The 23781-nt window shown below is 56.0% G+C and overlaps 1 protein-coding gene across 1 annotated transcript; it reads right to left on the bottom strand.

Annotated features, from left to right (window-relative positions):
* Positions 1 to 1087: 1087 nt before the first annotated feature.
* On the bottom strand, positions 1088 to 21966 carry VWA5B1 (von Willebrand factor A domain containing 5B1). The gene is made up of 21 exons (XM_068415036.1): positions 21813 to 21966; positions 21180 to 21341; positions 20619 to 20841; positions 20289 to 20431; positions 19937 to 20068; positions 19546 to 19670; positions 16403 to 16579; positions 13023 to 13133; positions 12737 to 12939; positions 11146 to 11260; positions 9552 to 9737; positions 9089 to 9284; positions 7883 to 8070; positions 5616 to 5838; positions 5115 to 5432; positions 4409 to 4546; positions 3452 to 3577; positions 2888 to 2962; positions 2449 to 2518; positions 2102 to 2225; positions 1088 to 1900 (listed from the first exon to the last, which is right to left on the bottom strand). Exons 1-21 carry the CDS (start codon positions 21949 to 21951, stop codon positions 1088 to 1090), a joined length of 3987 nt encoding a protein of 1328 aa, XP_068271137.1. The 5' UTR covers positions 21952 to 21966.
* Between the last annotated feature and the right edge of the window lie 1815 nt (positions 21967 to 23781).

Below are 23781 nucleotides of genomic sequence, written 5' to 3'. Positions count from 1 at the left end.
TTTTTTCTAAGCCCCCAGATAAAACCAGTCTAAATCAAACCACAACTGGAGCCTTTCTCCAGCTGAAAATTAAAAGATAAAAAAAATCAATTAAAAAAAACCCAAAACCTGGAACCTGTATTTCCCCCTGGGAACGCCACTGACTTCTAGTAACCAGTGAGCTTTTGGTTGACAAATGTCCACTCTCAGCTTCTCCTCCCTGTCTCCTCCTCTTCTTCCCATCAGCTTCTGGAAGCCACAATCCTCACGGCCCCTCCGGAGCCCTCGGTCCGCTGTGAATTAGGGTGTTATTTTAATGCTGGGGATCTCTCTTCGGGATCAAGTGCAGGGGCTGGTTTCCTTAGCCCGGCCCTTCCTCCAAGGCCGGGCAGCCCTGCTCTGCCTGCGGAGCTCCAAAGGCACGCCGTGGGCTGCAAGGGGTGTCACAAAGTGCCTCTGGGCTGGCAGAGGGGCTGAGGGAGCCCAGCACCGTGCGGATGTGATGGGGTTTGGTCCCAGCCTCTGGCTGGCCGGGCTTGTCAGTGCATTGCTGGGCTCGAGGCAAGGCAGCATCCTCCCGGGTTGCTCTTTGAATGGTCAGTCCCAGCCTGGATCTCCTCTGATCCATGAGATGAGCATGTTGTGAGACGTTCACCTTCGCCAAAAGACATCTGAGATGGCAGAAGCCGGGCAGGAGCCTCAGGAGAGCAGCGACTCGGGGCTGGGGGACAGCAGCGAGGGCTTGGCAGCGATTCGGGGCTGGGAAGAGGCAGCCAAGCGAGGAGAGGTCAAGGCGAGCAGGCACCGGTTCCTGCTCTGGGAACAGGGCTGGGAACCAGGAGAAAGCAGGATCGGAGGGAACTGCTGTAGCTGGAGGTGCTGCTCTAGTTAAAGATAACGAGCATCCTGCTGCGGGCAGCCGGGATGTACCTTCCTGGGGCAAAACACCAACCGCTGAGCGCAGGATTTTGCTTGGGACGCGTCCCTTTGCAGGGCTTGCTGATAAACATGCACCGTCCCCACAGCAGAGGAGTTGAGCTCCTTGGAGGCGTTTCCTCCCCGCTCCTGCGCCCTCGGTGAGCTGCCCAAGCCTCTCTCCTCCTCTTCTTTACACGCTGCTGGGGTTGTAGCAGAGCAGGTTGAACTCCAGGTTTTCATCCCAGTGACGGAGCAGGACAAAGAGCTGCTGGGCTGCGGCTTTCACCGTGGCCAGGCTGGACCCCTCCGGGAAGTCCTGTTGGCTCAGCCACAGGCTGGCCTTGGCGGCCACCAGCTCCCACTCGATGAAGTAGGAAGCCGAGCTGTGCTCCAGCCAAGCCAGGGCCACCGCCGTGGCCCACAGCATCCCCTCGGGCTCCGTCTGCTGCTGCAACTCAATGTCGGAGAGCAACGCCTGGACCTCGGAGCCGTCCATCTCCGAGCCCCGGCCGCTGTCGGGTCCCCGCTCGGCCGAGGCCGGTGTGCTCTCCGGGGAGGAGAAGCGGCGGATGGTGATGGCCGGCGGGGAGAGTTCCTTCTCGGCTTTCAGGGCTTTGGAGATGCTTTCCACCGTGGCCGGCGGGGAGAGTTCCTTCTCGGCTTTCAGGGCTTTGGAGATGCTTTCCACCGCGCTGCCCGAGAAGTGGCGAAGGCGGCCGGCGTCCTCCGCGTGGCTGCCGGGTCCCTCCGGCACCGCACCCAGAGCCACATCTCTGGTGGTGGGACTCTTCCCATTGGCAACCAGGAGCTGCCGGCTGGCACCAAGACTTGTGTGCTCCCTGGAGGGGCTGGTCTTCTTGGTGCTGTAGGAGCTGGAGGGGCTGAGGGCCAGGCGGTGGCAGGCGAAGGGAGATGTCCACTTCAGCTTCTCCATGGGGATGTTGACGGCGTCGCAGAAGGCCGAGTTCATGAGAAAGGCACCGCAGGCCAGCTGCAGAGACACCTGGGCACAGAGAGAAGCTCTGAGATACCAACCGCTTCTGGGAAGTTGAGGACAAAGGCATGCACGGATGGAGCAGCTCTCCATCTCTGAGCAGACCGTCGGACATGGCCGTCAGAGACAGCAAGAGGCAGGATCTGGGGGAATCCTCCTGCCCTCTGCTCCCCTGCAGTGACCACACAACCCCGGGATCAAGCTGCTCACCAGGGGAAGGTAGTCTATGTTCTCATTGTCGCCCTCAGAGCTGGCTTCGCTCACTCTGCTTGGAGATTTACTCATGAACCCTTTGGCAGCTCGAGTCAGCAGCCTGGTTTTATTGAAGGTCAGCCTGCAGGAGGACGAAAAGGTGGCCATAACCTCCCTGCCCCTCCTGACACTCACCCTCCCCTCCTAAAACCACCCCTGGTCCCCAGACACTGGCATCATGCTCGGTCCCGCCTCTGGTCGCCAACCCTGGGGTGTCCCTCCTCTCCCCTCGCTTGTGTTTGCGTCAGACCCACGGAGGTGTGAGGCATCTGCTAAGGTCAGAGGAAGGTCGAGCTGGCCCATACCTAGCAGCAAAGAGGCTCTCGATGGATTTTTGGGCTTGTGCAGAGGAAGCAGAGAGGCTCTGTAACGGCCCTGGGAAGAAACACAAAGCTAAGGGTAAAATGAGGTGCTACAGGAGAGCGACAGGGAGCAGAGTCTACGCGCCGGGACACGAGGAGGCTTGTTCTGCTGCTGAGTCTTTGGCAAAATCCTTCCTCTCCCCTTGCCTCATTTTTCCTACGTGGATAATGAAATCCCCACACCTCTCAAAAACGAACCTGTGGGGAATCTATACCAAAGGCCCCAGCAGGCTCTGTCCTTCGCACCCTGGAAGGAGTCAGGTCTTGTGCTCACAGGCCTAATTTTAGGTCATAAGGTTTAATAAAACCCCCCAAAAACTCAGCAGAAGTATTTGGCGAAGAGCCCAAATCACCTGGCAGGTACCATCAGCTCTCTCCCTACCTTCGGGGAGACCGCAGCGCTCCCAGCTGGAGGAGGAAGGGGTGCTGGAGGGCGACAGGCTGCTGTCCTCTGCGTCTGCAACGGAGGAACCACATCAGCAACGTCCCCCAGCCGAACCCGCCATCACGCCACCGCGCCGGGCTGCGGCACCATCAGGTTAATGAGCCTGATCAGGGGCGATTTTAATTCAGCCACGGATCTGACAATGCCAGACAAGGTCCAATCCAACTCATCTTCATTAGCGGAGGATTTGGTGACAAGCAAGCGCCTCGCATCCCCGCGCCTCTAATTACACCCTGTTTCATCCCTCATATTATCTGCGTTACGATGCCAATTAACTCCCAAGCGTTGTCAGCAGCCACTGCCTGAGGTTTGTGAGTTTCAGGGGAAATTGCAGCTTCTTCCCCGTGTAAGGAGATGGACTCCAGCCAGCCACGTGTCTGCTGAGCACCATATTCAAAGAGGAAGGCAGAAGGAAAAAGGACCAGAGAAGATGTTCCCTCATAGACTAAACCACTGCGATCTGTAACACCAGGAAGGAGGCAAAACCCCGGGGAATCTTACTCATGCAGTAAAATCCGTCGTCTCCGTTCTGGCCACAAGCTGACTGGGGACGGCCAGGGGAAAAGCCACGATGTCTTCTGTTCCCCGAGCTCAGGCTCCTCTGGCTGCCTTGCTTGGATGCTGCCCCTCGGCACGAGAGAAGGGAATTGACAGCGTTAGAGAGGGACTGGCACACGCACGATGGCAACAAAACCCACAGACTGATGACAGAATCATAGAATTGTTAAGGTTGGAGAAGACCTGTAAGATCATCGAGTCCAACCATTAACCCAGCACTGCCCAGCCCACCACTAACCCATGTCCCTCAGCACCACATCTACTCGTCTTTTAAATCCCTCCAGGGATGGTGACTCCACCACTGCCCTGGGCAGCCTGTTCCAGTGCTTGACAACCCTTTTGGTGGAGAAATTGTTCCTGATCTCCAATCTAAACCTCCCCTGGTGCAACTCGAGGCTGTTTCCTCTCGTCATATCACTTGTTACCTGGGAGAAGAGACCGACCCCCACCTCACTACACCCTCCTTTCAGGCAGTTGTAGAGAGCGAGAAGGTCTCCCCTCAGCCTCCTTTTCTCCAGACTAAACACCCCCAGGTCCCTCAGCCGCTCCCCAGAAGTTCTCCTTGTGCTCCAGACCCTTCACCACCTTCGTTGCCCTTCTCTGGACTCACTCCAGCACCTCAAGGTCTTTTGTGTAGCAAGGGGCCCAGAACTGAACATGGATGAGCTTGGTCACCTCTGGGCATCCAGACCTAAGAGTAGACCTTTTGCCTGGCCATGGGGAAGAGGTTCTTGCCACCAAGAGCAGCAGGCATGCCGTTAGGCTCAGCCATGGCCTTGCGTATATAGGTCTGGTGCTGAATTGAGTCGTGGCTTCATAGGGTTTGCTCTGAACAAGGTTTCTCAGGTGACACCCTCCCTCCCAGGCCAATGTTTCACCCCTCCGCCGGCCCCACGTTACCTGTGTGGGTGTACTCGATGACAGTGGGCAGGTAGGCGTTGGTGCTCAGGTCCACTGGCATGAACGCCGTGTACTTGCTGATGACATTGCAGGCCTTGCTGGTGTGGACAGCGTTGACCTGGTACCGCCGCCCGGACCCTGCCACGTGAGACACACCAGGGTTAGAGTCCACATGCCCTGGGGGCTCCATCCATCCCTTGGACACAGCTCACAGACCCACCTCCATGCTTGGGCTCCATGCCCAAGGGACTGTATCCTTCTAAACTCTACCTACTGCTTCTTCTGCTCTTATTTCACATGCACAGATGCACTTCATGGAGGAGATATTTGACCCAGGGACACGTGCAGCCCAGAGCAGTGACATGTGGCTGCTGTTGGACCCTCTGGGTTTGATGCCACCTCCCAGCTCCAGGTGACAAACTCCTTAAAAATAACCACTGGCACCCAACGTGTGAAGCAGAGGAGCACAAAGGAGCACAACCTCGAGCACTTTAATGAACAGCGAGGCTGCAGAAGCAGGAGACAAGTGCAAGGCAGTTGGAGGGGGCTTTCATTTGGGAACTATGTGAGACACTCCCTAACATTTCACCACTGCGTGCCCTTGTACTAACTCCAGGGGCTGCTGAAGCTGCTGGAAAGGCCACCCCGAGGCCGGGCAGGGGCTGCCCGCAGCCAGCTTGCAGGCTGGCCGGGAGCTGCGCGTTACCGTGCTCGATCTCACACTCCTTCTCTGCGAGCTGCTCGAAGTCCCGGATGACCGACTTGGCTGCCAGGTGGTGGAAGGTCTCGCTCCACAGGTCCGCGTCGCCGTCCGCCTGGCTCTGCCGCTCTCGGAAGAGAGGGCGGATATCAAAGGTGACTTCCCACTGCACGGGCTCGTTGCTCCTCAGCCCCTTCACCACCGCCTTGCAGAGGGTCCTGGGGGAGTGCGGGGAGCTGCGGGCAGAGCTGAAGTCGAAGTCCTGGGGCTCCCAGTCAGAGGAGGTCTCCGTTTCAAAGGTGAAGGAAGGATGCTGGGCAGACTCTGCAGAGAGGGGAGAGGCGGATAATTAATCACATCCGTGGGAGCTGAATTCCCCACTGCCACCAAGAAACCATAATTAACACCTCCTAATTTTCACACGGTGGCACAGAACGTGACGCAGTGCCACCAAAGCCCCAGCACGGCCGGGTGAGGCTGGCCGTGCCTCCCTCTCCCCGCAGTTACCCGGATCCCCGGGGCTCCGGCTGTCCGATGAAGACCGCAGGCTCCCGCTGGCATCGAGTGGTCCCAAGCCTCTTCCCGCAGCCGCTTGCTGCAGCCCGTCCGGCACCGGCGGGGATCCGGCGTCGTGGCAGAAGGACGCGCAGCCCCGGTGGAGCAGGGACGGGCGCCGGGCGCCCGCGCCGCGGATCCTCGTGGCAGAGACAAGCGAGCCGGCTGCGAAGGGCTGAGAGCAGAGCAAACGTCAGGGCTGGAGCTGGCTGCGGCCGGTGGCACGGACCTGCTCCGTCCCCTCTGGTCCCATCTGCTCCCTGCCCGATCCCAGCGGGAGATGCCACCGTGCCAACACGCGGGTCCTGCTCTGCTCGGCCCCATCTGGGATCTGTGCCCAGACAGAGCCCTCCACCAGACCTGCAGGGTGTCCCCAAGGGACCCTGGCCCCAGGGGCTCCTTCCCCAGACAGGCAGAAGGTGAAAGATGAGTTTCATCCCTCCAGACATTTTAATGACTTCACTTGGGAGCCAAAGGAAAGAAGAGAGACAGGAAGATCAAGGACCAGTTGCTTAGTAACGAAAGCAGAGAGGCGCAGGGGATGGGGAGAAGGGAATTTTTATCTTCTTTTTTTTTTTACCAGACTGTTTCTCCACTTTCAGGAGACATTATTTCCCCATCCAGCATCTCTGGTGCACAGACTTCCTCCTCCATGGCTAGCGGAGACACCGAGCTCTGGCTGTTTCTATCCCCATCCCCAGGGCTGTGGGAAGGTGCCCCTAAACCCGACAGCCTCTCTATCTTCCTGGCACAACACCAGCGAGGGACAGAGATGGTAAAAAGTTGTGGGTTGCAGTGATGGACGGACAGACGCTTTCTCTGGGTGGCAGGCAGGCCCGTGGCCTCCATCACCACTGAATTTTTGATGCTTTGTGAAACCACCAGCAAAAATGGGAGGCAGGCAGCTCCAGGAGCTCCTCACCAAGCTAGGACTGGGATATTTAAAAGCAAACTGGTCACAGAAGCCCCTGCCAGACCCTTCCCATTCAAAACCTGCTCCTTCTCCTGCCCAAGCTTTCCTCCCAGCTGGAGGAACGGAGCTGGGGGTTTAAGCTGCCCATCGCAAGCGCTGACCTTTCCTTCCCAGCACGGCACGTGCGGAGACGAGCTGAGGGCTCACGTCCACACCCTGCAAATGTCAAGTCCTGGCAGCCGGACTGGCAGCAGGGAGAGCCGCCGGGAGCCCTGGCAGCAGGAGGGAGAGCAAAACCAGGCTGCAGTTAATTAAGACCATGCTGTTAATGGCGTACTGCCCTCCAGAAGGGAGTTGTTTCCATCTCTGCATTCACACTGAGCATCCCGGGGGCAGGAGGATGCTCTGTGGACGTTCACAATGCAGTCAAGGTCACAGGTACCCCGAAAACCTGCCCCTGCTTGCCCTTCATCACCCTCCCTGCTGCAGCCAGAGGGTAGAGGTCTCATTCCTCCCCGTGGAGCACTGGCCCTTCTTCCCCTTCGCCCTCTCACCTCACCTCCAGCCCCGCTTCACCCAGCTCATCTCTAACCCACAGCAGAAGAGAAAGGAAAGCCCCAGACATCCCACTCTGAGTTTCCATGGGAACCAAAGCGCTGCTGGTCCTCCCAGCCCTGCAGATGCTGATTTCAGAGCAGAGCATCCTGGCGATGCCAAGGATGGGAGAAAACCATCCCAGTTGAAAAACCTGCCCAAATTTCACCTGCTCCCTGCTGCAGGCAGGGGACAGAACGCTGCTCAGCAGGTGCCTCATCACACAGGTCCATATCACAGCGTATGGGCTGCGGGTTCCAGCTAGAGCAGTGGGGGATCTGCTCCGGGGCTGAATTTCTTTTCCTCTGCAGGGCACAGATGTGCCACGGCCACACAGAGGGTTTGCATCGTGTGGCTGAACTCTAGGGAATGAGATGGGGATGAGATGAGCAGCAAGGTGAAGCACAGGCCGCTCAGAGGAAGGGGAGAGGCATTAGGCAAAGAAAAGCTGGGGTCTCATGGGGAGGCACTGCTGTGGGATATCGGGACGGCACCCTGCTCCCTGCTTGGCTTGTTTCCTACGTGTTTGTGATGTGCTGCAGCACACAGCTCAGGCACATATATCTATATCTATATCTATATATCTATCTATCTATCTATATCTATCTCAGGTGTAGTGTGAGCCAGGCTCTTTCCCATATGCATCTGAGATTTCCCTGCTGCTGCAGGCTGGGCTCTGCCTGCAGGCAAAGCCTCTCCGGTTGTCCCGTACCTGGAAATCCGCCTGCCAGGGCTCGGGGCTGACCTGCTGCAGGTCCTGCAGGTGGGTTTTCCGAAGGGGGTTTTTCACCAGAGCGCTGCCAGGATCACTGGCCGTGGGCATCTTCTTGCAAGGCTCGTGGTCAGCGATTTGGGTGGTGCTGTATGCCCGTCTCCTGGAGGAAGCCTTCACGTCCATACCTGTATAGTGAGAGAGAGGATCAGCTCCGCTCCAGAGCGGGACCAGCCAGCACCATCCACCCTTGGGTCCCAGTGGGCAGTGGGGAGCCCACTCCGTGCTCCTCCTGGGGCCGAGGGGGCCACGCTCAGCCCTGCACTGTTTTAAGCAAAGCAACTAAACCGCAAAAGGAAAGAAGAACCTACACTCAAAACTCCTGGGGAAGTCGGGAGAGCAGAGCGGGGAGGCTTTGTCTGAGCAGTTTGCAGCCAGAAAAGCCTGACTGCATTTCCCCAAACCTCCCTGGAGAAGACAAAGGGTTTACTAATGAAATTTCATTAGCGCAGACATTCTTCTGTCAGAGCAAGAGTAAAATTTCGTTGGGAAAGGCATGATTTCTCATTGCTTTTGATAAGGTTGAGGGGATGCGCAGCACAGCTCCTCTCTGAATATAAGGGAAGAACATCCCATGAGCAACAGAGGTTTCCTTGCAGCGTGGAAATGCAACCAGCTCTGGGGTGCAACCAGCTCTGGGGTGCAACCAGCTGCTTTATGCTGCTTGTGGCTGACACAAACGCCCAGCCGAGCTGTGATGGCGAGGGGTGATACATGAGGGACAGGGCTTTAGATCCAATTCCCCCTCTCCTGACCTCGACCTGCAACTTCAGGGCTTGCAGGGAAGCGATTGCTTTGCAGGTGCAGGGACAGTCTAGCTGGGCTACCTGTTTGCCCACTCCTTTGCACACCAGAGGGCAGCTTGGGAAGGCTGGAAATCATTACGTGGCCAAAGCCAGAGCTGCTTTGAAAAATCTCCAGGGAAGCCTTTGATTTCCTGACAGGTTTGGATAAAACATCCAAACCAGACAGACTCGCTCAAGCCTCAGGAGATCTGTCATCCCTCCTGCAAACCCCTCCGGCTCTTTGCAGAGATACAGCCGGAGAGACTTATTTGTCAGACGAGCAAATTGGCAGAGTAGCGACAGAAGCTTGATTAGAAAGACAGGGACATCACACCCACGCTTGTACAGAGGAAAATCTGACCGATGTCCGTGTCCGATTCTCCCCCGGGATCTCTGCCCACCCCCAGGAGATCGGGGGCATGCTCAGCAGGGCAGCAGCCCTCCGAGTCTCTGGAGTGGTTCCAGCTCTCCACGCCTGCTCCTTCCTCCTGGGAGTGAAAGAAAACCGAGCTGCCCGACTCCTGGGACCGCATCATGCTGTAACGTCGCCTCTTGTCCTGGGGGAAAGCAGAGAGAGGGCACAGGTCCTACCACTGCATCCATCAGCCACCTCCCAGCCGAAAGAAGCCACTGCTTGTGCACCAGCGCCCTTATCTGCTGAGTTCCTGTTTATCCCAGATGTCTCACCCACCATCTCCCTCGAGGACAGAGCGAGAAAGCAAAAGACACCTCCTGACCATGCACAGAGAGCCGAGACACCCGCTCGTGCCACACCACCCACTGCTCCTGGGACGGCCCCACCAGCCAGCGCCGCGCGGACTCACGGATCTGGGGTTGGAGATGTACGGGGAGGTGTCGCAGATGATGCTGTAGCCGACCAGGCGGTCCCCAGGGAAGAGGCAACTGGTGCTGATGGGGGAAACCAAGACTTCGGTGCTCTCAGGAAAGACCCACTCCACGGACACGTCGCTCAGGACTGGCGCCATCGCCTTCTTCAGCGACTTGATCATCTGGGGCAGGGAGCAGAGGGGAGCGGTTATGCGGCAAGAGGACGTTGCGTGTGCCGTGGTGCGCGCGCGGGGTGTTACAGGGGAAAACTTCCCCAAACAAATCCAGCAGCTGGTTTGTACCCTCTGCTGACCTGAGATGGGAGCCTGGTCGCTCTCAGACTGCTCTGACACCCACCCCAGCACCCCCAGCCCCTCGGCACGGTGATATTAAGGGCAGCAGAGCAGATAGCGATGAACCACAGGGCTGATCTCACACCGTGCATCACCAGCCCAGAGCGAGGTGGGGGCTTGTGGCCAGAGGTATCTTGCTCCCAGCACACAGGAAAAGCTGTTGACCTTCACTTCTCCGAGCCTCAGCCCTGCCCCAAGCCCCAATGCTCCCGCATCAACCGACAGCACTGCTATTTTTGGTACAGGTCCTCGCTGGCACAAGCCACTGCCAGAGATCAGCAACGCTCTGCCGATGGCACATGCGGAGAAGACCAATATCCATGAATATCTCACGGACAAACCTAGCAGGGAGCCATCTCCCAGAGCTTCCCTGCGCACCGGGGGGAAGCAAACACCACATTTAGAGGCAGAACAGCTCCCATGTTCTCCATTGTTCACTGCTTTTCCACAGGCTCGGGAAGACGCACCAGGCTGTGTTTTGTAGGGCCATTAATTGATGCCTCAGACTGCTGAAGGCAGCACAGCCTGCAAAGATCTTTATTAATAGCTCTCTAAAAAAAAAAACAACCTCCCTTCACTGTCTTTGCTTTTAATTTACACCAGAAACGCTGATGCTGTTCTGTCTTGGCGAGGGTTTTGTGTGTTCCAGGTTCCCACAGAGGGGTTGGACTGCTGAACTCCTCCTTTTGAGATCAAGAACGGAGCCAGCTTTTTAGGGATATTTAGGAGCTAAAGACCCAATTCTCTCTGGATTTAGTCACCCAGCGGATGACGGGCCAGGCACCGTGCTTGCACCAGGGAACAGAGCCGTTCTTATAGCATATTTGAGGCACGTTGGGTTACTCAGTCTTCATGGGGAGAGGGGAAACGAAGAGGCTTTGCTTTAAAGTTGGCTTAATAGGCAGAGCTATCGCAGCGTATTCCTCTCCCTCAAGCCCCGGGTACTTCTTGCCTGAGCAACGCCGAGGCTGAGCCTGACTTCAAAACTAATTGGCTGCTTTGATGCCGGTTCCTCTGCCCTCGCCGGTGTCTGGGGCAGCAGCTCCCTTTGAAGGCAAAGCCGCTGTATCGCGGCTATCGCTTCTCCCCGCGCAGGGGGTGAACGCACAGGGAGATGCTCTTCCTTCCCCTCCTGCTCACCCACCCGCCAGGACAGGGGACAAGACCCGCCAGCGAGCCGTGGCCTCCCCCTCGCTGAACCCTTACGAGGGGGCACCCCAGGAGCGGGCAGCCCTACCTTGGGCTGCGGCCTCTCGCCCTCCGCCAGGAACTCGGCGATGCCCCTGGACACGGCAGCCAGCCCCCGGACCAGCCTCCTGCAGGCGTTGGGCCCGATGCCGAAGCTGTAGCACCTGCAAAGGGACAGGGAGCATCAGGAGCTGGGGGACGAAGCCATCCCAACCCCACGCAGCTCCCCCGCTCCCTGCAGGCAGAAGACCCCCCCTCCTCGCTTTACCCCACTGCTATGCCGTTGTCCAGCATGTCCAGAGGAAAATAAACCAGCTCCTCTTTTAGGTGGCTGGCAGGAGGGTGGGGAACAGGCAGCCCCCTCCGCTCAGTGGACCTCAAACCCCTTCCCTGAAGAGCAGCCTTCAGCTGTGACACCCAGGGGCTTCCCAGCAGGACCCCAAGCCCTCGCCTCCTCTGCGAACACAAACTGCTTTGCTGCCAGTTCAGCTCTTTTTTTTTTATTCCTGCTGAGTGTCTGTGGTCAATAGCGCTAAAGACCCAGTAATTATCTCTGCTCACAATTAAAATAAACGTTTTTCTCGAGGAAAGAGGAACCAGCCAGGCGAGGCTGCTCCCCTGGCTCCCAGCTCAACGAGTCAGGATTTGCTTTTGGCTGAGGGTTGCAGACCCAGAGCTGATCCAGAGCTGGGCTGGGAGGGCAGAGGCGGGCAGTGCCTGGTGGGGATGAATACGGAGGGAAGCCAGGAGGGATGGGGACGGGTGGGATACGGCGTTCGGCCGGGGCAGGGGATAGCTGAGGAGGAAACCACTTTCAGCAGCAAACTGCATGTGCACGAGGGGCTATTTTCTTAGAGGTTTTTAATCCCCAGCTGGTTGCAAATCTTAGGTCAGCCTCATGCCCTCTTAAATACAGCTCTGATCTGCTTTTGAGATGCACGATTTGGCAGTGCGCTGGACGCTGCCTTCCAGGGTCACCCCAGACCACGCTCTAACTCTCATTGCGTTTAGCCCACCACCACGGCTCTGTAAGAGAGAGGGATGGGTTGTCTCACCCAGCTGGGAAGCAGTGAGACCTCCACATAGAAATAAAGGACAGGGCAGCTTCCCCGATAAGCCCTGAAGTCTGAGGGATGGAAGAGGAATAAGGTTTTCTTTCACTTTCTTATGTTTCATGCCCCTTAAAGGGGCAGAGGAGAAATCAGAGCAGCCTCTCATCAGGGCTGGGGAACCAGGCTGGGAGCTGATGCACAAATTAGCTGCTTTTCACATCACTCTCTTTCAGCGTACTCGATTCTGCGCAGCCCCATCCTGGAGGCAGCTGGGGCCAGACCCAGATGTGCTTTAAAAAAAATAAAAAACAAACTGGCAAGGAAGATTGTTCACATGTCAATCTCTCCTAGCAGGAAGCCTCAGACGAGAGCCTGTGAAGTTGGCAGCCCAATTATCCTGCTTTTGATTGTTTAAAAAGCATCTGAACTTCTGGGAGCTGTTCCAAACCCTTTGAGGTTCTCCCATGGCTCATCCCAGCAATCTCTCCTGCCTCTCTCTCTCTGAAGCGAGGACGTCTGCGAGATGGAGCCGTGTTCAAGGAGAAGCGTGTCCCTCACCGTGCCGGGCTTTCACCCCTGCACCCGTACCTGGTGGAGCAGGAGTGATTCCGCAGCAGCTCCAGGACCTTCCCTGTGTTGCTGATGGCCCCGTCCGTCAGCAGAAAGAGCAGGCGGGGATGGCCCCTGTGCATGGGCTGCCGAACGACCCACTTCAAAGGTGATAAGATGTTGGTGCCACCCATATCAGCCCGGATCCTCTTGATGCTCTCGCAGGCGATGGCCAGGCTCTCCTGCCCCAAGGAGCAGCACAATCGTCAGCCTCCACCCCGGCACCCTGCAAGCACCAAGGAAACGTGGTTCCCCCTTCACCCACCTCGCAGTAAGTCCGACTGGCAGGAAAGAGGGTCTTGAAGGTGGATCCAAACCCAATGACGTTGAAGAGACACGCTGGCATCAGGCTCTTGAGAACGACCAACAGAGCATCCTGGGGGGGTGCAAAGCAAGTAGACATCAGGTCTCGCACCAGTTGCCCCAGCTTCACCAGTAAAAGCTCTGTCCAGGTCCTACCTTGCCATCCCACCTTCCTCCCACCTGCATTTGTCTGCATGTATTTGATAACAGAACTCCTTCTTTCACATGATTTCCTGCACCGAGAAAGCATATTACTCTGCTCTTCCCAAAGTCCCCTAACGATAGTTGGGTCCCAAAGCAGGGAGGAAAATGGGGAACCTTCAACAAAAAAAAAATATACAAAGAGCTGAACAAATTTTTCTGTTTGTTTTTAACTGATTACATTTGTGCTTGCAATACGGTGCTGCAGCACGGAGCTGGTGGGTGAGAAGCAGAGTGTGAAATTGAGAAGTGCGACACGCAACGCATTTCAATGTCCAAACTTGCAGAAAATAAACAAACAGCTTAAAGTTACACAAAAGGAGAAGCCTCCCCCATCCCCAGTTCTCTTGTATTCATAGCTGGCATCAATTAAAATAACTGGGAGAGACAGTTTTAGGCTGTTTTCTTTACCAGAGGTGGTTATCTAACTTGCATGTTCCTGGTCTTTACATAAGGGAAGAGTGATTTAAATTGTCTCAGACATCTGTGATGGCCATGGACAACTGGAGGACAGAGCTTTTGTGTTAGCAGCAACTGAGCAAGAGCTACCCAAGATGCTCCTGAGCTTGCAGGGGTCAGCAGGAGCAATTAGCGTGGCAGGAGAGGGAGGCCAATTTAAAGCAAAGTGCTGGCAGCGTTGGTTCTTGTGCTGATAAAGGCAGACTCCTGCCAGTCTGCCTAGGGCAGCAGAAACCCTTGAGCCAGCCCCAAGAGAAGAGCTGCCAAGGTCAAAGGAGCCAGAGCAGCCTCCTTGCCTCGTCCTACGCGGTGGCAAAGAGCGAGTAACCGCGGAGGGTGAGTGCTGGAGCCGCACGCAGGGAAACTTCCCCGCAGGGAGATGGGTGGCAGGTCAGTCCTGTTCCCGACCCCTGGAAGACCCAGCAGTGAGGCAGAGCTGGAGTGTGGCAAAATAACGTATGAGAGCAGGGCTGCCCTTTACCAGGCTGCAGAGTGCTTTAAACCAAGCTGTTATCTCAAACCTACGAGAATATATTTATACTGCAGCTTCCCAGATGGCTCCTGGGATGCTGGCTCTTCCAAATCTCAGCACTGACATCCCATCTCGGAACTAATTACAAGGGGAAAAAAAAAACACCCAACAAATTTCCAAATATTTCTGTTAAAGCACTTCCCAAAGTGGGCAACCGACGCCTGCTTTCTGCTTCAGCGAGCAGAAGGATTTATTGCTTCTTGGGGTAAATATTGATCTTGATCCTGTTGCACTCAATATCTATATGGCAGCTCCATAAGGAGAGATGTTTGCCTCCAGAGAAGTAAATTCCCAGTTATTAGTCTAGCTTTGCCAGCGATGCAAATTGGTCTAGTTTTACCATCACGGCTTTCCCCGCTGCGCATGTCCAAGCCCTGCCACGCCGCTTGCCCGGCAAGCTGGGGACGATGCAAACGTCTCCATCAAGCGTAACCCACCCAAACCCACTAGGAACAGCCCCTGCCATGAGCTCCCTGATACCTGCAAGTCATAAACAAGGATGAGGGACTCAAAAGAGAGACAGTGGTTTTCTCCCTTGAGGTATCTCCTCCAAAATCTCTAATATCTCCCCCAAAATATTTTTCCAGAAGGGGAACAGCCTTTTTCCTGTTTTTACAGCCCTCCTGCAGATGGGAGTCCCAGTTCAGGACCTCCCAGAGAAAGGGTCCCTGCAGTGTCCCCATCTCCATGGGACAAACCAGCCTCCGCGGAGGCTGCAGAGACCACAGTGCCCAAAATCTGGCCACGCTGTGAGTCAGAAAGCAAAAATCTGGCCTGGGGCAGAGATGTCCCCCTGATTCCCAGGCTCTGAAACGTGCCGAGGGAAGGGGGTACCACCTTGGAGATATCCCAGCCCCTTTGGTGGATGCAGGGACAGGGGACAGCCCCCCTATCCTGAGGGATCTGTCGCAGCCATCCTCGGGCTCCCCGCATCCCGATCCTTGCTGCCGGAGGTGGCCGTCCTCCGGCAGTTCCCATGGAAACTGGAGGCAGGTTGGTAAGGAGATGGGCGAGAAGATGCTCCCTGCTGCTCGCCCCGGGCGGTGAGTCCCGCAGAAGGGGGTGCAGCCGTACACAGGGGAGCGTTTGCTGCCAAATCTGGGTGGCACTTGTATTAGGAAAAGCTGTGAGCAGGACATTTGGGGTCACATCAGTTGTCTGGTGAATCTCTCAGGCATCCAAACACAACCCAACCCCTCAGGAGAAGCCTCCCTCTGCCATTCCCTCGCTGTCCTCACCAAGGAAGCACAGGGCAGCACAGCCCCGTGCCCCGCTCAGGAGGGTGCAATATTCATTAAGCTCTTGGGTCTTCCCTGGCCCCGAAAATCAAGATATAAACTTTCCAAAAGAGCTTTTGCCAGAGACTGCAGCTTCTCACCGAGACCTGCCAGCTGGCAGGCGTCGGACACCAACCTGGCCTCCAAAGCGCATCAGGGATAAGGATAATTAAATAGTCACTGGAGTGATTTCTCCTTTGATGGACAGAGTGGTCCCCAGCAGGCTCGGGGCAGGAACCTCTCCAGATCCTTTGGGCAGTGGCACAAAGCCAAGCCCAGCTCTCATGGGGCAACCCACCGCTGGCCAAGAGTCATACGCAACAGGGGAACCTAAGACCTTCAAAATATCATGACAAGGCCCTTTCTACAGCCCCTTTTTTTATCCAGAGGTCTCAGCACACCGCCCATAATCATTTGTGTTTGAAAAAGAGATGCATTGTGTTCAAACAACTTCTGCAGGTGCACAGAGGCGCCCAACAGCAAAATATCTCCTAACACACGGTCAGCACGTCACCCCGAAGAATCCCTTGGAGCTCCCTGGAGGTTTTCCACTCTTTTTTTTGCCCCAAGCCCTCCCAGAGACAGGGAGAACTGGAGAAGGGATGCACAAGACGTGCACGCCAGCCAGAGGGGGAAAGAAAACATCTTTGCATTTGACGTGCTGATAGGAAGAAGAGGAAGAGAAGGGGAGAAGGGGAGAATCAGCTTCGCTGCAGGTACCTAACAAGCCACACGGTTGAGATGACTAAAGCTACAGCATATAATTACCCCCCATCCCCTCATAATGAACATTCATCAGCACTCGGCAACCCCCACCGCTCTCTAATATTCCTCCCTCGTTGGCACGCAGGCGCTTCCCCTCCTGCGTGGTACCTTGACGCGGCTGATGTTCACGCCGCTCATGCTCCTGCTGCGGTCTATGAGGAAGATAAACTCTCCTTGGGCTTTCTGGAGGTCAGGTTGGACGGTCCTCAAGTCAGGGCAGAAGTTGAGCATGATGACGGGGTGGTGGGGGATGTCCTTGTTCAGTCGCTTCCTGATGATTTCCGTCTGCAAGAAAAAAGGAGAGAGCTCAAGAGGTTGATTTTTCTGCCCCTTTTCCCTTCGAGGGGAATCACAGCAGGGCTGCGTGCCCAAAGATGTCAGTGGGTGGCCTTTTGTGGGCAAGGATCAGCTTGTTCTGGCCTCAGTGGGGACAACACCTGAGCTCAGGCTGGGCCACGGGTCGTTCTGTCGGTACCCCCTGTGGAGATGCTCTGGGGGTGAAGGGGATTCCTGCCTCTTCCCAGCCACCATCACGCTTTGCCCAGGGAACAAAGGCTGGCAGGGAGCCTAAATCAGGGACCCCGGCACACACGGGGTGGTTGCACGGTTGTGTGAGAGTCTGGAGAAGAAATGAAAAGATCTGGCCCCTACACAAAGCTGATTCTCCAAACATTTCATTAGATCCCTCCCAAAAACGTGGTTCATTAGTGCGGTTTAGCATCACACCGAGGCACACCGGAGGCTCCGTCCGTGGTCACTCAGTAACGAAGGGCCAGATACAGCCCTCAGTGTGCTGTATTCACCGCTTCCATTCATCCCTGACGCCTCTGGTTTGCTGGTTTTTCAGCCCATTTCTTTTATCATTTTTCTTTGTATGGATTGAAATGCTTCGCAAAGCCGAACCGGTCGCTCGGGACATCGTTTGATAGGAACCCCCATGATATATGTCTCTGATGGCTCTCTGCGTTTTGCCTCATTTTATTTCAAGTATCAATCTTCGTTAAAAATGTGATAAAATTAAATTGGAAAAAAACCTTGCGATGGGTTTATAATCTGCTGTCACGTGTGTATAAAGCAGCCCCAGGTTCATGGTCACGGCTGCAGAGGATGGGTCATCGCTGCTTCCCAGGGAGCTCCGGGCCCCCCATCAGCACAGCCCAGGGCCTTTCACCCCGGCTCTGCAGGCGGAAACACGCCCCACAATAAGCACCTCAGTCCTTGGGGGCTTCGTTTGCCTTTTTTACCCTCTTTCAAAGGCTCCTGTTTCTTGCTGGTTTCACCAGGAGTAAACCAGCCCCTGAATAACCGTCTACTTGTGGGTCACGTTCCCAGATCCACGAGCTAACGACCAACCTTTATTTTACATAACTCACTAAACTCAAGAGTCTCCACGGATCAACCCAGGCTCCGCTGTCGGCTGAGTGCTGCTTCTCTGACCCCTGCGAAAAGACGGTTCCCATTCACAGGAACAAGCACCTCGCTGTCACCCAGCTCTCGCTCATCCTCCTGCGTTTCACTCTCCTGCTTTGGCGTATAAATTCATCAGTCCCTGGGAAATCAAAGGGCTTTTTCCATCCCCATTTTCCTCCATTATTTTGTTTAACATCTTTCCCAGCACGGATGTTTATCGAATTTCAGACTAGAGGGATCCTCGCTGCCTCTGTCCAAGGACTGAATCATGGCCCCAGACCTACCCACAGCAGTCCCTGGGATGCTCTTGGGGACCCACGACATAAAACCCCCGCGTGATCAGGGTGAGCCCATAACATGGATTTCCCACTGCCTTCAGAGTGAATTTTACAGGCAAGCCTTCAGTAAACAGCCTCGGAGCTGCTGCTACAGGTCAGCCAGGAAAGCAAGCATCTCACCCATCTCCTCCCCTCCGTTCCCCTTCACCCGTTATCCAATTACAGCAAACTAATCACATCTTGTCGACCGAGAGCTGATTCCAGCGTGCCTTCGCCCCCACCACCCTGCTAGCTGATGGGCAGCCAAGCCTTTTGCATAACAAACTGAGGGATGAGAACTAATTATCATTTACTGCTGAAATTTCTGGGCTAATTCATTTAAGTCAAGAGGTGCCCAGTGTCACGCTCGGAGCAGCGGAAGTTCTAGCCCATAATTTATCCCAGATATTCAGGGCATTTTCTCTGCTTCTTGCCCTTTCCAGTCCTCCTGGGGCAAAGAGGTGGGTTTTCCTGCAGGGAAATGGCTCTGGAATGATCCCCCATCCCCCAGATAATTCTGATGCGTTAAAGACACAGAAATAATTAGAGAGCCATCTGAGCCGTAGCGTGGGAGTTCCATTTCGTTCCACCTGCCACACGCCGAACACGATTAAAGGAGACGGCTGCCGTGTGAGCAGGCGCAGCCCCGATCCCGGCGTCGCGCTGCGAGGCGAAGCGAAGGGCAGGAGGGAAGAGAAGAGGGTTGACGCATCTCCGGTGAAAGGAGAAATCACGGCAGCACCTTGGCAGCAGGTCCGGGCTGTCTGCCAAGCGGGGTCCGGGCTCAGACGCGTGGAGAATGAGTTTAAACGAGCATCCCCGGCCGCAAACGAGAACAACAGCGCGTGCGAAATGGGGAGCTGAGGCAGCGAGCCCAGGGCTGTGGGTACACAAGTGCGACGTGTGCCTTAGGGGAGGACGCCCACCCTGGAAATTCAGAGGGCTCTGCCCAGTCCCCTCCTCTTCCCCGACCCCAGACACACCGACGTGGCAGCTCGGCAGTGCCAGGCTGTCACTCAGTGCTTCAGCACCGCTGAAAGACGACGCACAAATCCCAGAGCAGATGTTTTTCTCTTTGCTGATCAGCAGAACAAAGAGAAGTTTCTCCCACCTTGTCTTCACTCCAGCTCATTATTCCAAGTAAAATCACTTATTCTCTCTGACAGCTATCCAGAAACAGTAAACATTTACCGAGCAATTAAAAGAATATTTTATTCTATGTCACTGCGATAATTATAATACCCTTAATGCTCTAACAATGTACCTATCTAATTATGCTATGCTAGACTACTACTAATTATACACACAATAACCATCTCGGAGCTCCTTCCACACTCAGTTTATCAGAAGCACTGCAGAATTTTCCCCTCTTCCTCCACAAAAGCCCCTCTCCGAGGGAGGACGACACAGAGATTATTGGGCCAGTGTAATACCTGGTGCCGCAAGCAAGCAAGGAATCATTAACTTGCACAGCTCCAGTCCCAAGGAAAGCCCCAGCTAACACCTGCAGCTTTTGCTTCTCACCTTTTTCTCAGCGCTGGGGTCCTTCTTAGTGCCTTTAATGAAATCGTTTTTCCCCTTCAGGTGTCGTTCGTACTCTGCAGGCGTCATATCACCTTCTTCCATTAAGACGTGAGGCATGTGGGGCTCTGGAAAGGCAGAGAATCAGGTGAAGAACAGCCTTAGCTGAACTTTAGGTTTACAAGAGATGCAGGCACCCTCAGGTGGGAAGACAGAGGAGTATCTCTGAGCTTGGGCAGCACAGGCAACCCTGAGAGGGTCCGGGATTATCTCCCAGCAAGCCTAACCCCTGACAATACATGCAAAACCAGAGCTAACCCAGCTGCCTCCAGTGCTAGGGAGGAGGGTCCCAGGAAGGGGCAAGACCAGCAGGGAGGAAGCAGAGCCCACCTACCACTGGGATGGATCAGGATCTCCACGGGTCTGTCGAAGGTGTGTTTGTCGGCCAGCGTGATCACGATGCTCTTGGCGGAGCGAGCGGAGGGGTCGGCGTCTGCTCGGATCTCGTGCGTGGGGCTCTCAACGCCTGCCCGGGGAAACCAAGGTGCTGTTAGGGACTGAGGACAAGGGAAGACGGGGGAGAAGGGATAGCAAGGTGGCAGAGGACAGGAACCAAGCGGACTACGCGATGCTTCTGCTCTATCAACAGACCCCACACTGGGGACGCGAAGGAGGAAGAGCGTGGACGTTGCCTTGAGGAGGTGATACACCAGCCTGGTGCAGCAGGATGGTCCTGGTGCTCCTACCTGCCAGCAAGCACGGCCCCCTGATCTCCAGGTGGAAGCTGAACTCATACTCGAAGGGGTTGGTGGCCTCACTCTCCAGCAGCTGAGCCAGGCAGAACCTCCTCCCCTGCTCCGGGCTCCCCGATCCGCAGTAGTGCTTGTCCCTGCTGGGGAGATGAACCCCCATCAACCCTGTGCACGTGTTATAGCCCCCCAGGAACTGCAGATCTGCTGGAGGTAAAGCCTGTAGCAGCTCTCCAGCCTCCCGCAGCAACAGCAGGCTCCTGCTCTGCCCGTCCTGCATCCCCCCAGATCAGTCCCAGCCAGAGCCCGTCCCGTGGTTTTTCATACGTGCGGAGCTGGTGGCTGGAAAGGCTGCTGGGATTCTCCAGGCTGGGCTGGGGAACCCTGGGGACACACACAGCTGGCAGAAGGACCCTCACGGCCCCGCTGGGCAGTGTCTGCAGCTCAGAGGAGGTGCTGATGAAGATGGAGACACTTTCCAGGGGAGGAATCATGCCCAGGTTAGCCACAAAAACAATCCTCTCCAAGTCCTCATCCATCATGATCCTTCCTGCACAGAGACAGGGCCACACCAGGGAGATGTGGTGTCACAGCCATGGAAAATGCTCCTCCCCAGACCTCCCACGACCACCCCAGCCCTGATTAAATACCCAAACCAGCCCTCACTGCACACACCAGCATTTCTCCAAAGAGCCCGAGCCCCAGCCCTCTGCACCACCCTTTCGGCCACCAAGAAACAACAGTGCTTTCCAAAATGGATGAGATGATTGCCAAAAGCAGCCCCCTCGATGCCGTGGCATACGACAGCCAGCCACCCCTGCCACCCCCCCATTCCTCTTCCCCTGGTTTTCTTCCCCACGTTCACTACAACACCCCTGACCCCCTCACCGCTTCCATCGCGACCTCTTCCGTCAGGGAGGCTGCAGCCATCGAAATACGTGTCGTCTATCTTGGCTTTGTCTTTGATCTGCACCGTCACGGCACGCCGGGACACGGCCGCCTCGAACCCGACGACGGTGGTGTACTCATCCAAGGGGTAGACAAAGAGACCTGCCAGCCAGAAGGGTTTTTTAGCAACACCAAGCACTTGCCTGGACCCAGCAGCCACGATCGCAGAGGTCAGCTCCCTCTTTGCACTTCCATGCATAGAATCATGGAACCGTAGAATGGTTTGGGTTGGAGGGACCTTAAAGCCCACCCAGTTCCAACCCCCTGCCATGGGCAGGGACACCTTCCACCAGACCAGGTTGCTCCAAGCCCCATCCAACCTGGCCTTGAACACTGCCAGGGAGGGGGCAGCCACAGCTTCTCTGGGCATGCTCCTGGGATATTTCACACTTCAAAAATTGTAGCCCTGGACCACTGAGGGTACAATCGAGGACACAATACCCTTGGCTACTCTTCCAGCAAGCATCGAAAGGTTTAAGGCACGCACCAAACCCCATCCCTGCAACACCCCTGGCTCTAAGGCTCCCTCCCGTAGCAGCTCCTGCACTGGGAGCTTCACCTCCTGAAACTTGCCTTCAAAAGCCTGGGCTTCTGGGTTGCGGTAGGTGAGCAGGGCTGTCATCCCGAAGGCATAGCCACTGACGCACGACGTCACCTCCGACACGGAGAGGGGGAGCGGGGAGCGCGTCGTCCGGTTAATCAGCCCTGGCATCTTCCCGGGGGTCTGTCGGTGGCGGTGGGGTCAGGGACCGTAGTGAGCTGGAGAGGCAGAAGGGCGAGAATGAATAAGGAGCCCTGAGTGCTCAACATGCTTCCGTGTCCCTGCCACTTCATTTGGGCTTCTGCAGCCCTGAGGACAGAGAAGTGACTGACCCAGGACACGACGAGACCTGGGCTTGATGGCTGGGGATGGGGATGAAGACAAGACCTGGGGTTGTTTAGCCTGGAGAAGAGGAGGCTCAGAGGTGACCTTAGTGCAGTCTACAACTACCTGAAGGGAGGTTGTAGCTGGTGGGAGTCGGCCTCTTCTCCCAGGCAACTAGTGATAAGACAAGATGACACAGCCTCAAGCTGTGCCAGGGGAGGTTCAGGTTGGACATTAGGAAGCATTTCTTCTCAGCAAGGGTCATTAGCCATTGGAAGGGGCTGCCCAGGGAGTCACCATCTCTGGAGGGGTTTAAGAAAAGGCTGGACATGGCACTTAGTGCCCTGGTCTAGTTGCCGTGGTGGTGTCAGGGCAATGGTTGGACTCGATGAGCCCAGAGGGCTCTTCCAACCTGGTTGATTCTGTGATTCTGGGCTTGATGACTCCACTGGTGGAGATTGGGATGGAGCCAAAGACCCTGCTGGGAAGTCGCAAGGCAAACACTTGCCCCAGATCCCCACCGGTGCAAGGGAGGAGGTTCAGATTAAACCTGCCTGGCTGGCGACAGGCAGCCCCAGAGGTGGACATCGCAGTGGTGGGTCGCACAGCTCACCCACATATCCCTTGAGTTAGGGCAGAACGGGTTAACATCTTTTTTTTGGCTCTCCTGCTTCTCATTACCCTCCAAACCGACAAGTTTCTGCAGGATGAGACTACGACCCTGAGAGCTTTCCTTTCGCGTGCGGGAAGGGAGAGCCAGGCACGCTCCCTGCCCTCCCACACCCCTGCCCATCCTCATCCTCGCTGCATTTCGGGGCGGTGGCACGGCTCCCCTGCCCCGCATCTCCAGATCCCTCTGCCAAGGCTGACTCATCCCTCCGCTTGCTCAGCGGAGACATTCAGATGCAAAGTGGCTCCTTCTGCCAATTACATTGCAACTCTTTCCCCCCCTGAGCAGCTTTTCCTCTCTTCCAGCTCATCTCCCCCAAGCCCAAGGGTTTCAAAGGAGACCTTTCAGGTAGCTCTCTGGCCACGTCCAGCTCCCCTGGGGCATGGGGAGAAGTTGCTAGGCAGCAGTTCTCCCTGGCTGGCTCTGCAATGCTTTATGCAATGATTTACAAGGCCCAGGAGGAGCCGACAGCAGGGAAATACATCAGGTTTTCATTTCCGAGCGGTCCCGCGTTCTTAAAACCACCTTTACATGCCAACGCCACGGAAGATGCGAATGGCAGACGTCAAGGCCATGAGCTGGCCGAGCGTTAGGGCAGGAAAACGGCACTAAGGGGGGAAAAAGGGGGGGGAAAAGGAGGGGAAAAGGGGGGGGAGAAGGGGGGAGAAAGGGGGAAAAGGGGGGGAAAAGGGGGGGAAAAGGGGGGGAAAAGAGGGGGAAAAGGGGAGGAAAAGGGGGGGAGAAGGGGGGAAAAGGGGGAAAAGGGGGAAAAGGGGGAAAAGGGGGAAAAGGGGGGAAAAGGGGGGGGAAAAGGGGGGAAAAGGGGGAAAAGGGGGAAAAGGGGGGGAAAAGGGGGAAAAGGGGGAAAAGGGGGGAAAAGGGGGGGAAATGGGGGAAAAGGGGGAAAAGGGGGAAAAGGGGGGAAAAGGGGGGAAAAGGGGGAAAAGGGGGAAAAGGGGGAAAAGGGGGGAAAAGGGGGGAAAAGGGGGGAAATGGGGGAAAAGGGG

Source organism: Nyctibius grandis, chromosome 17 (genome assembly GCF_013368605.1).
Source record: "Nyctibius grandis isolate bNycGra1 chromosome 17, bNycGra1.pri, whole genome shotgun sequence".
NCBI classification, from domain to species: Eukaryota; Metazoa; Chordata; class Aves; order Nyctibiiformes; family Nyctibiidae; genus Nyctibius; species Nyctibius grandis.
The sequence above is the reverse complement of the archived record's forward strand: the minus strand, read 5'-3'. Positions and strand labels throughout refer to the sequence as shown.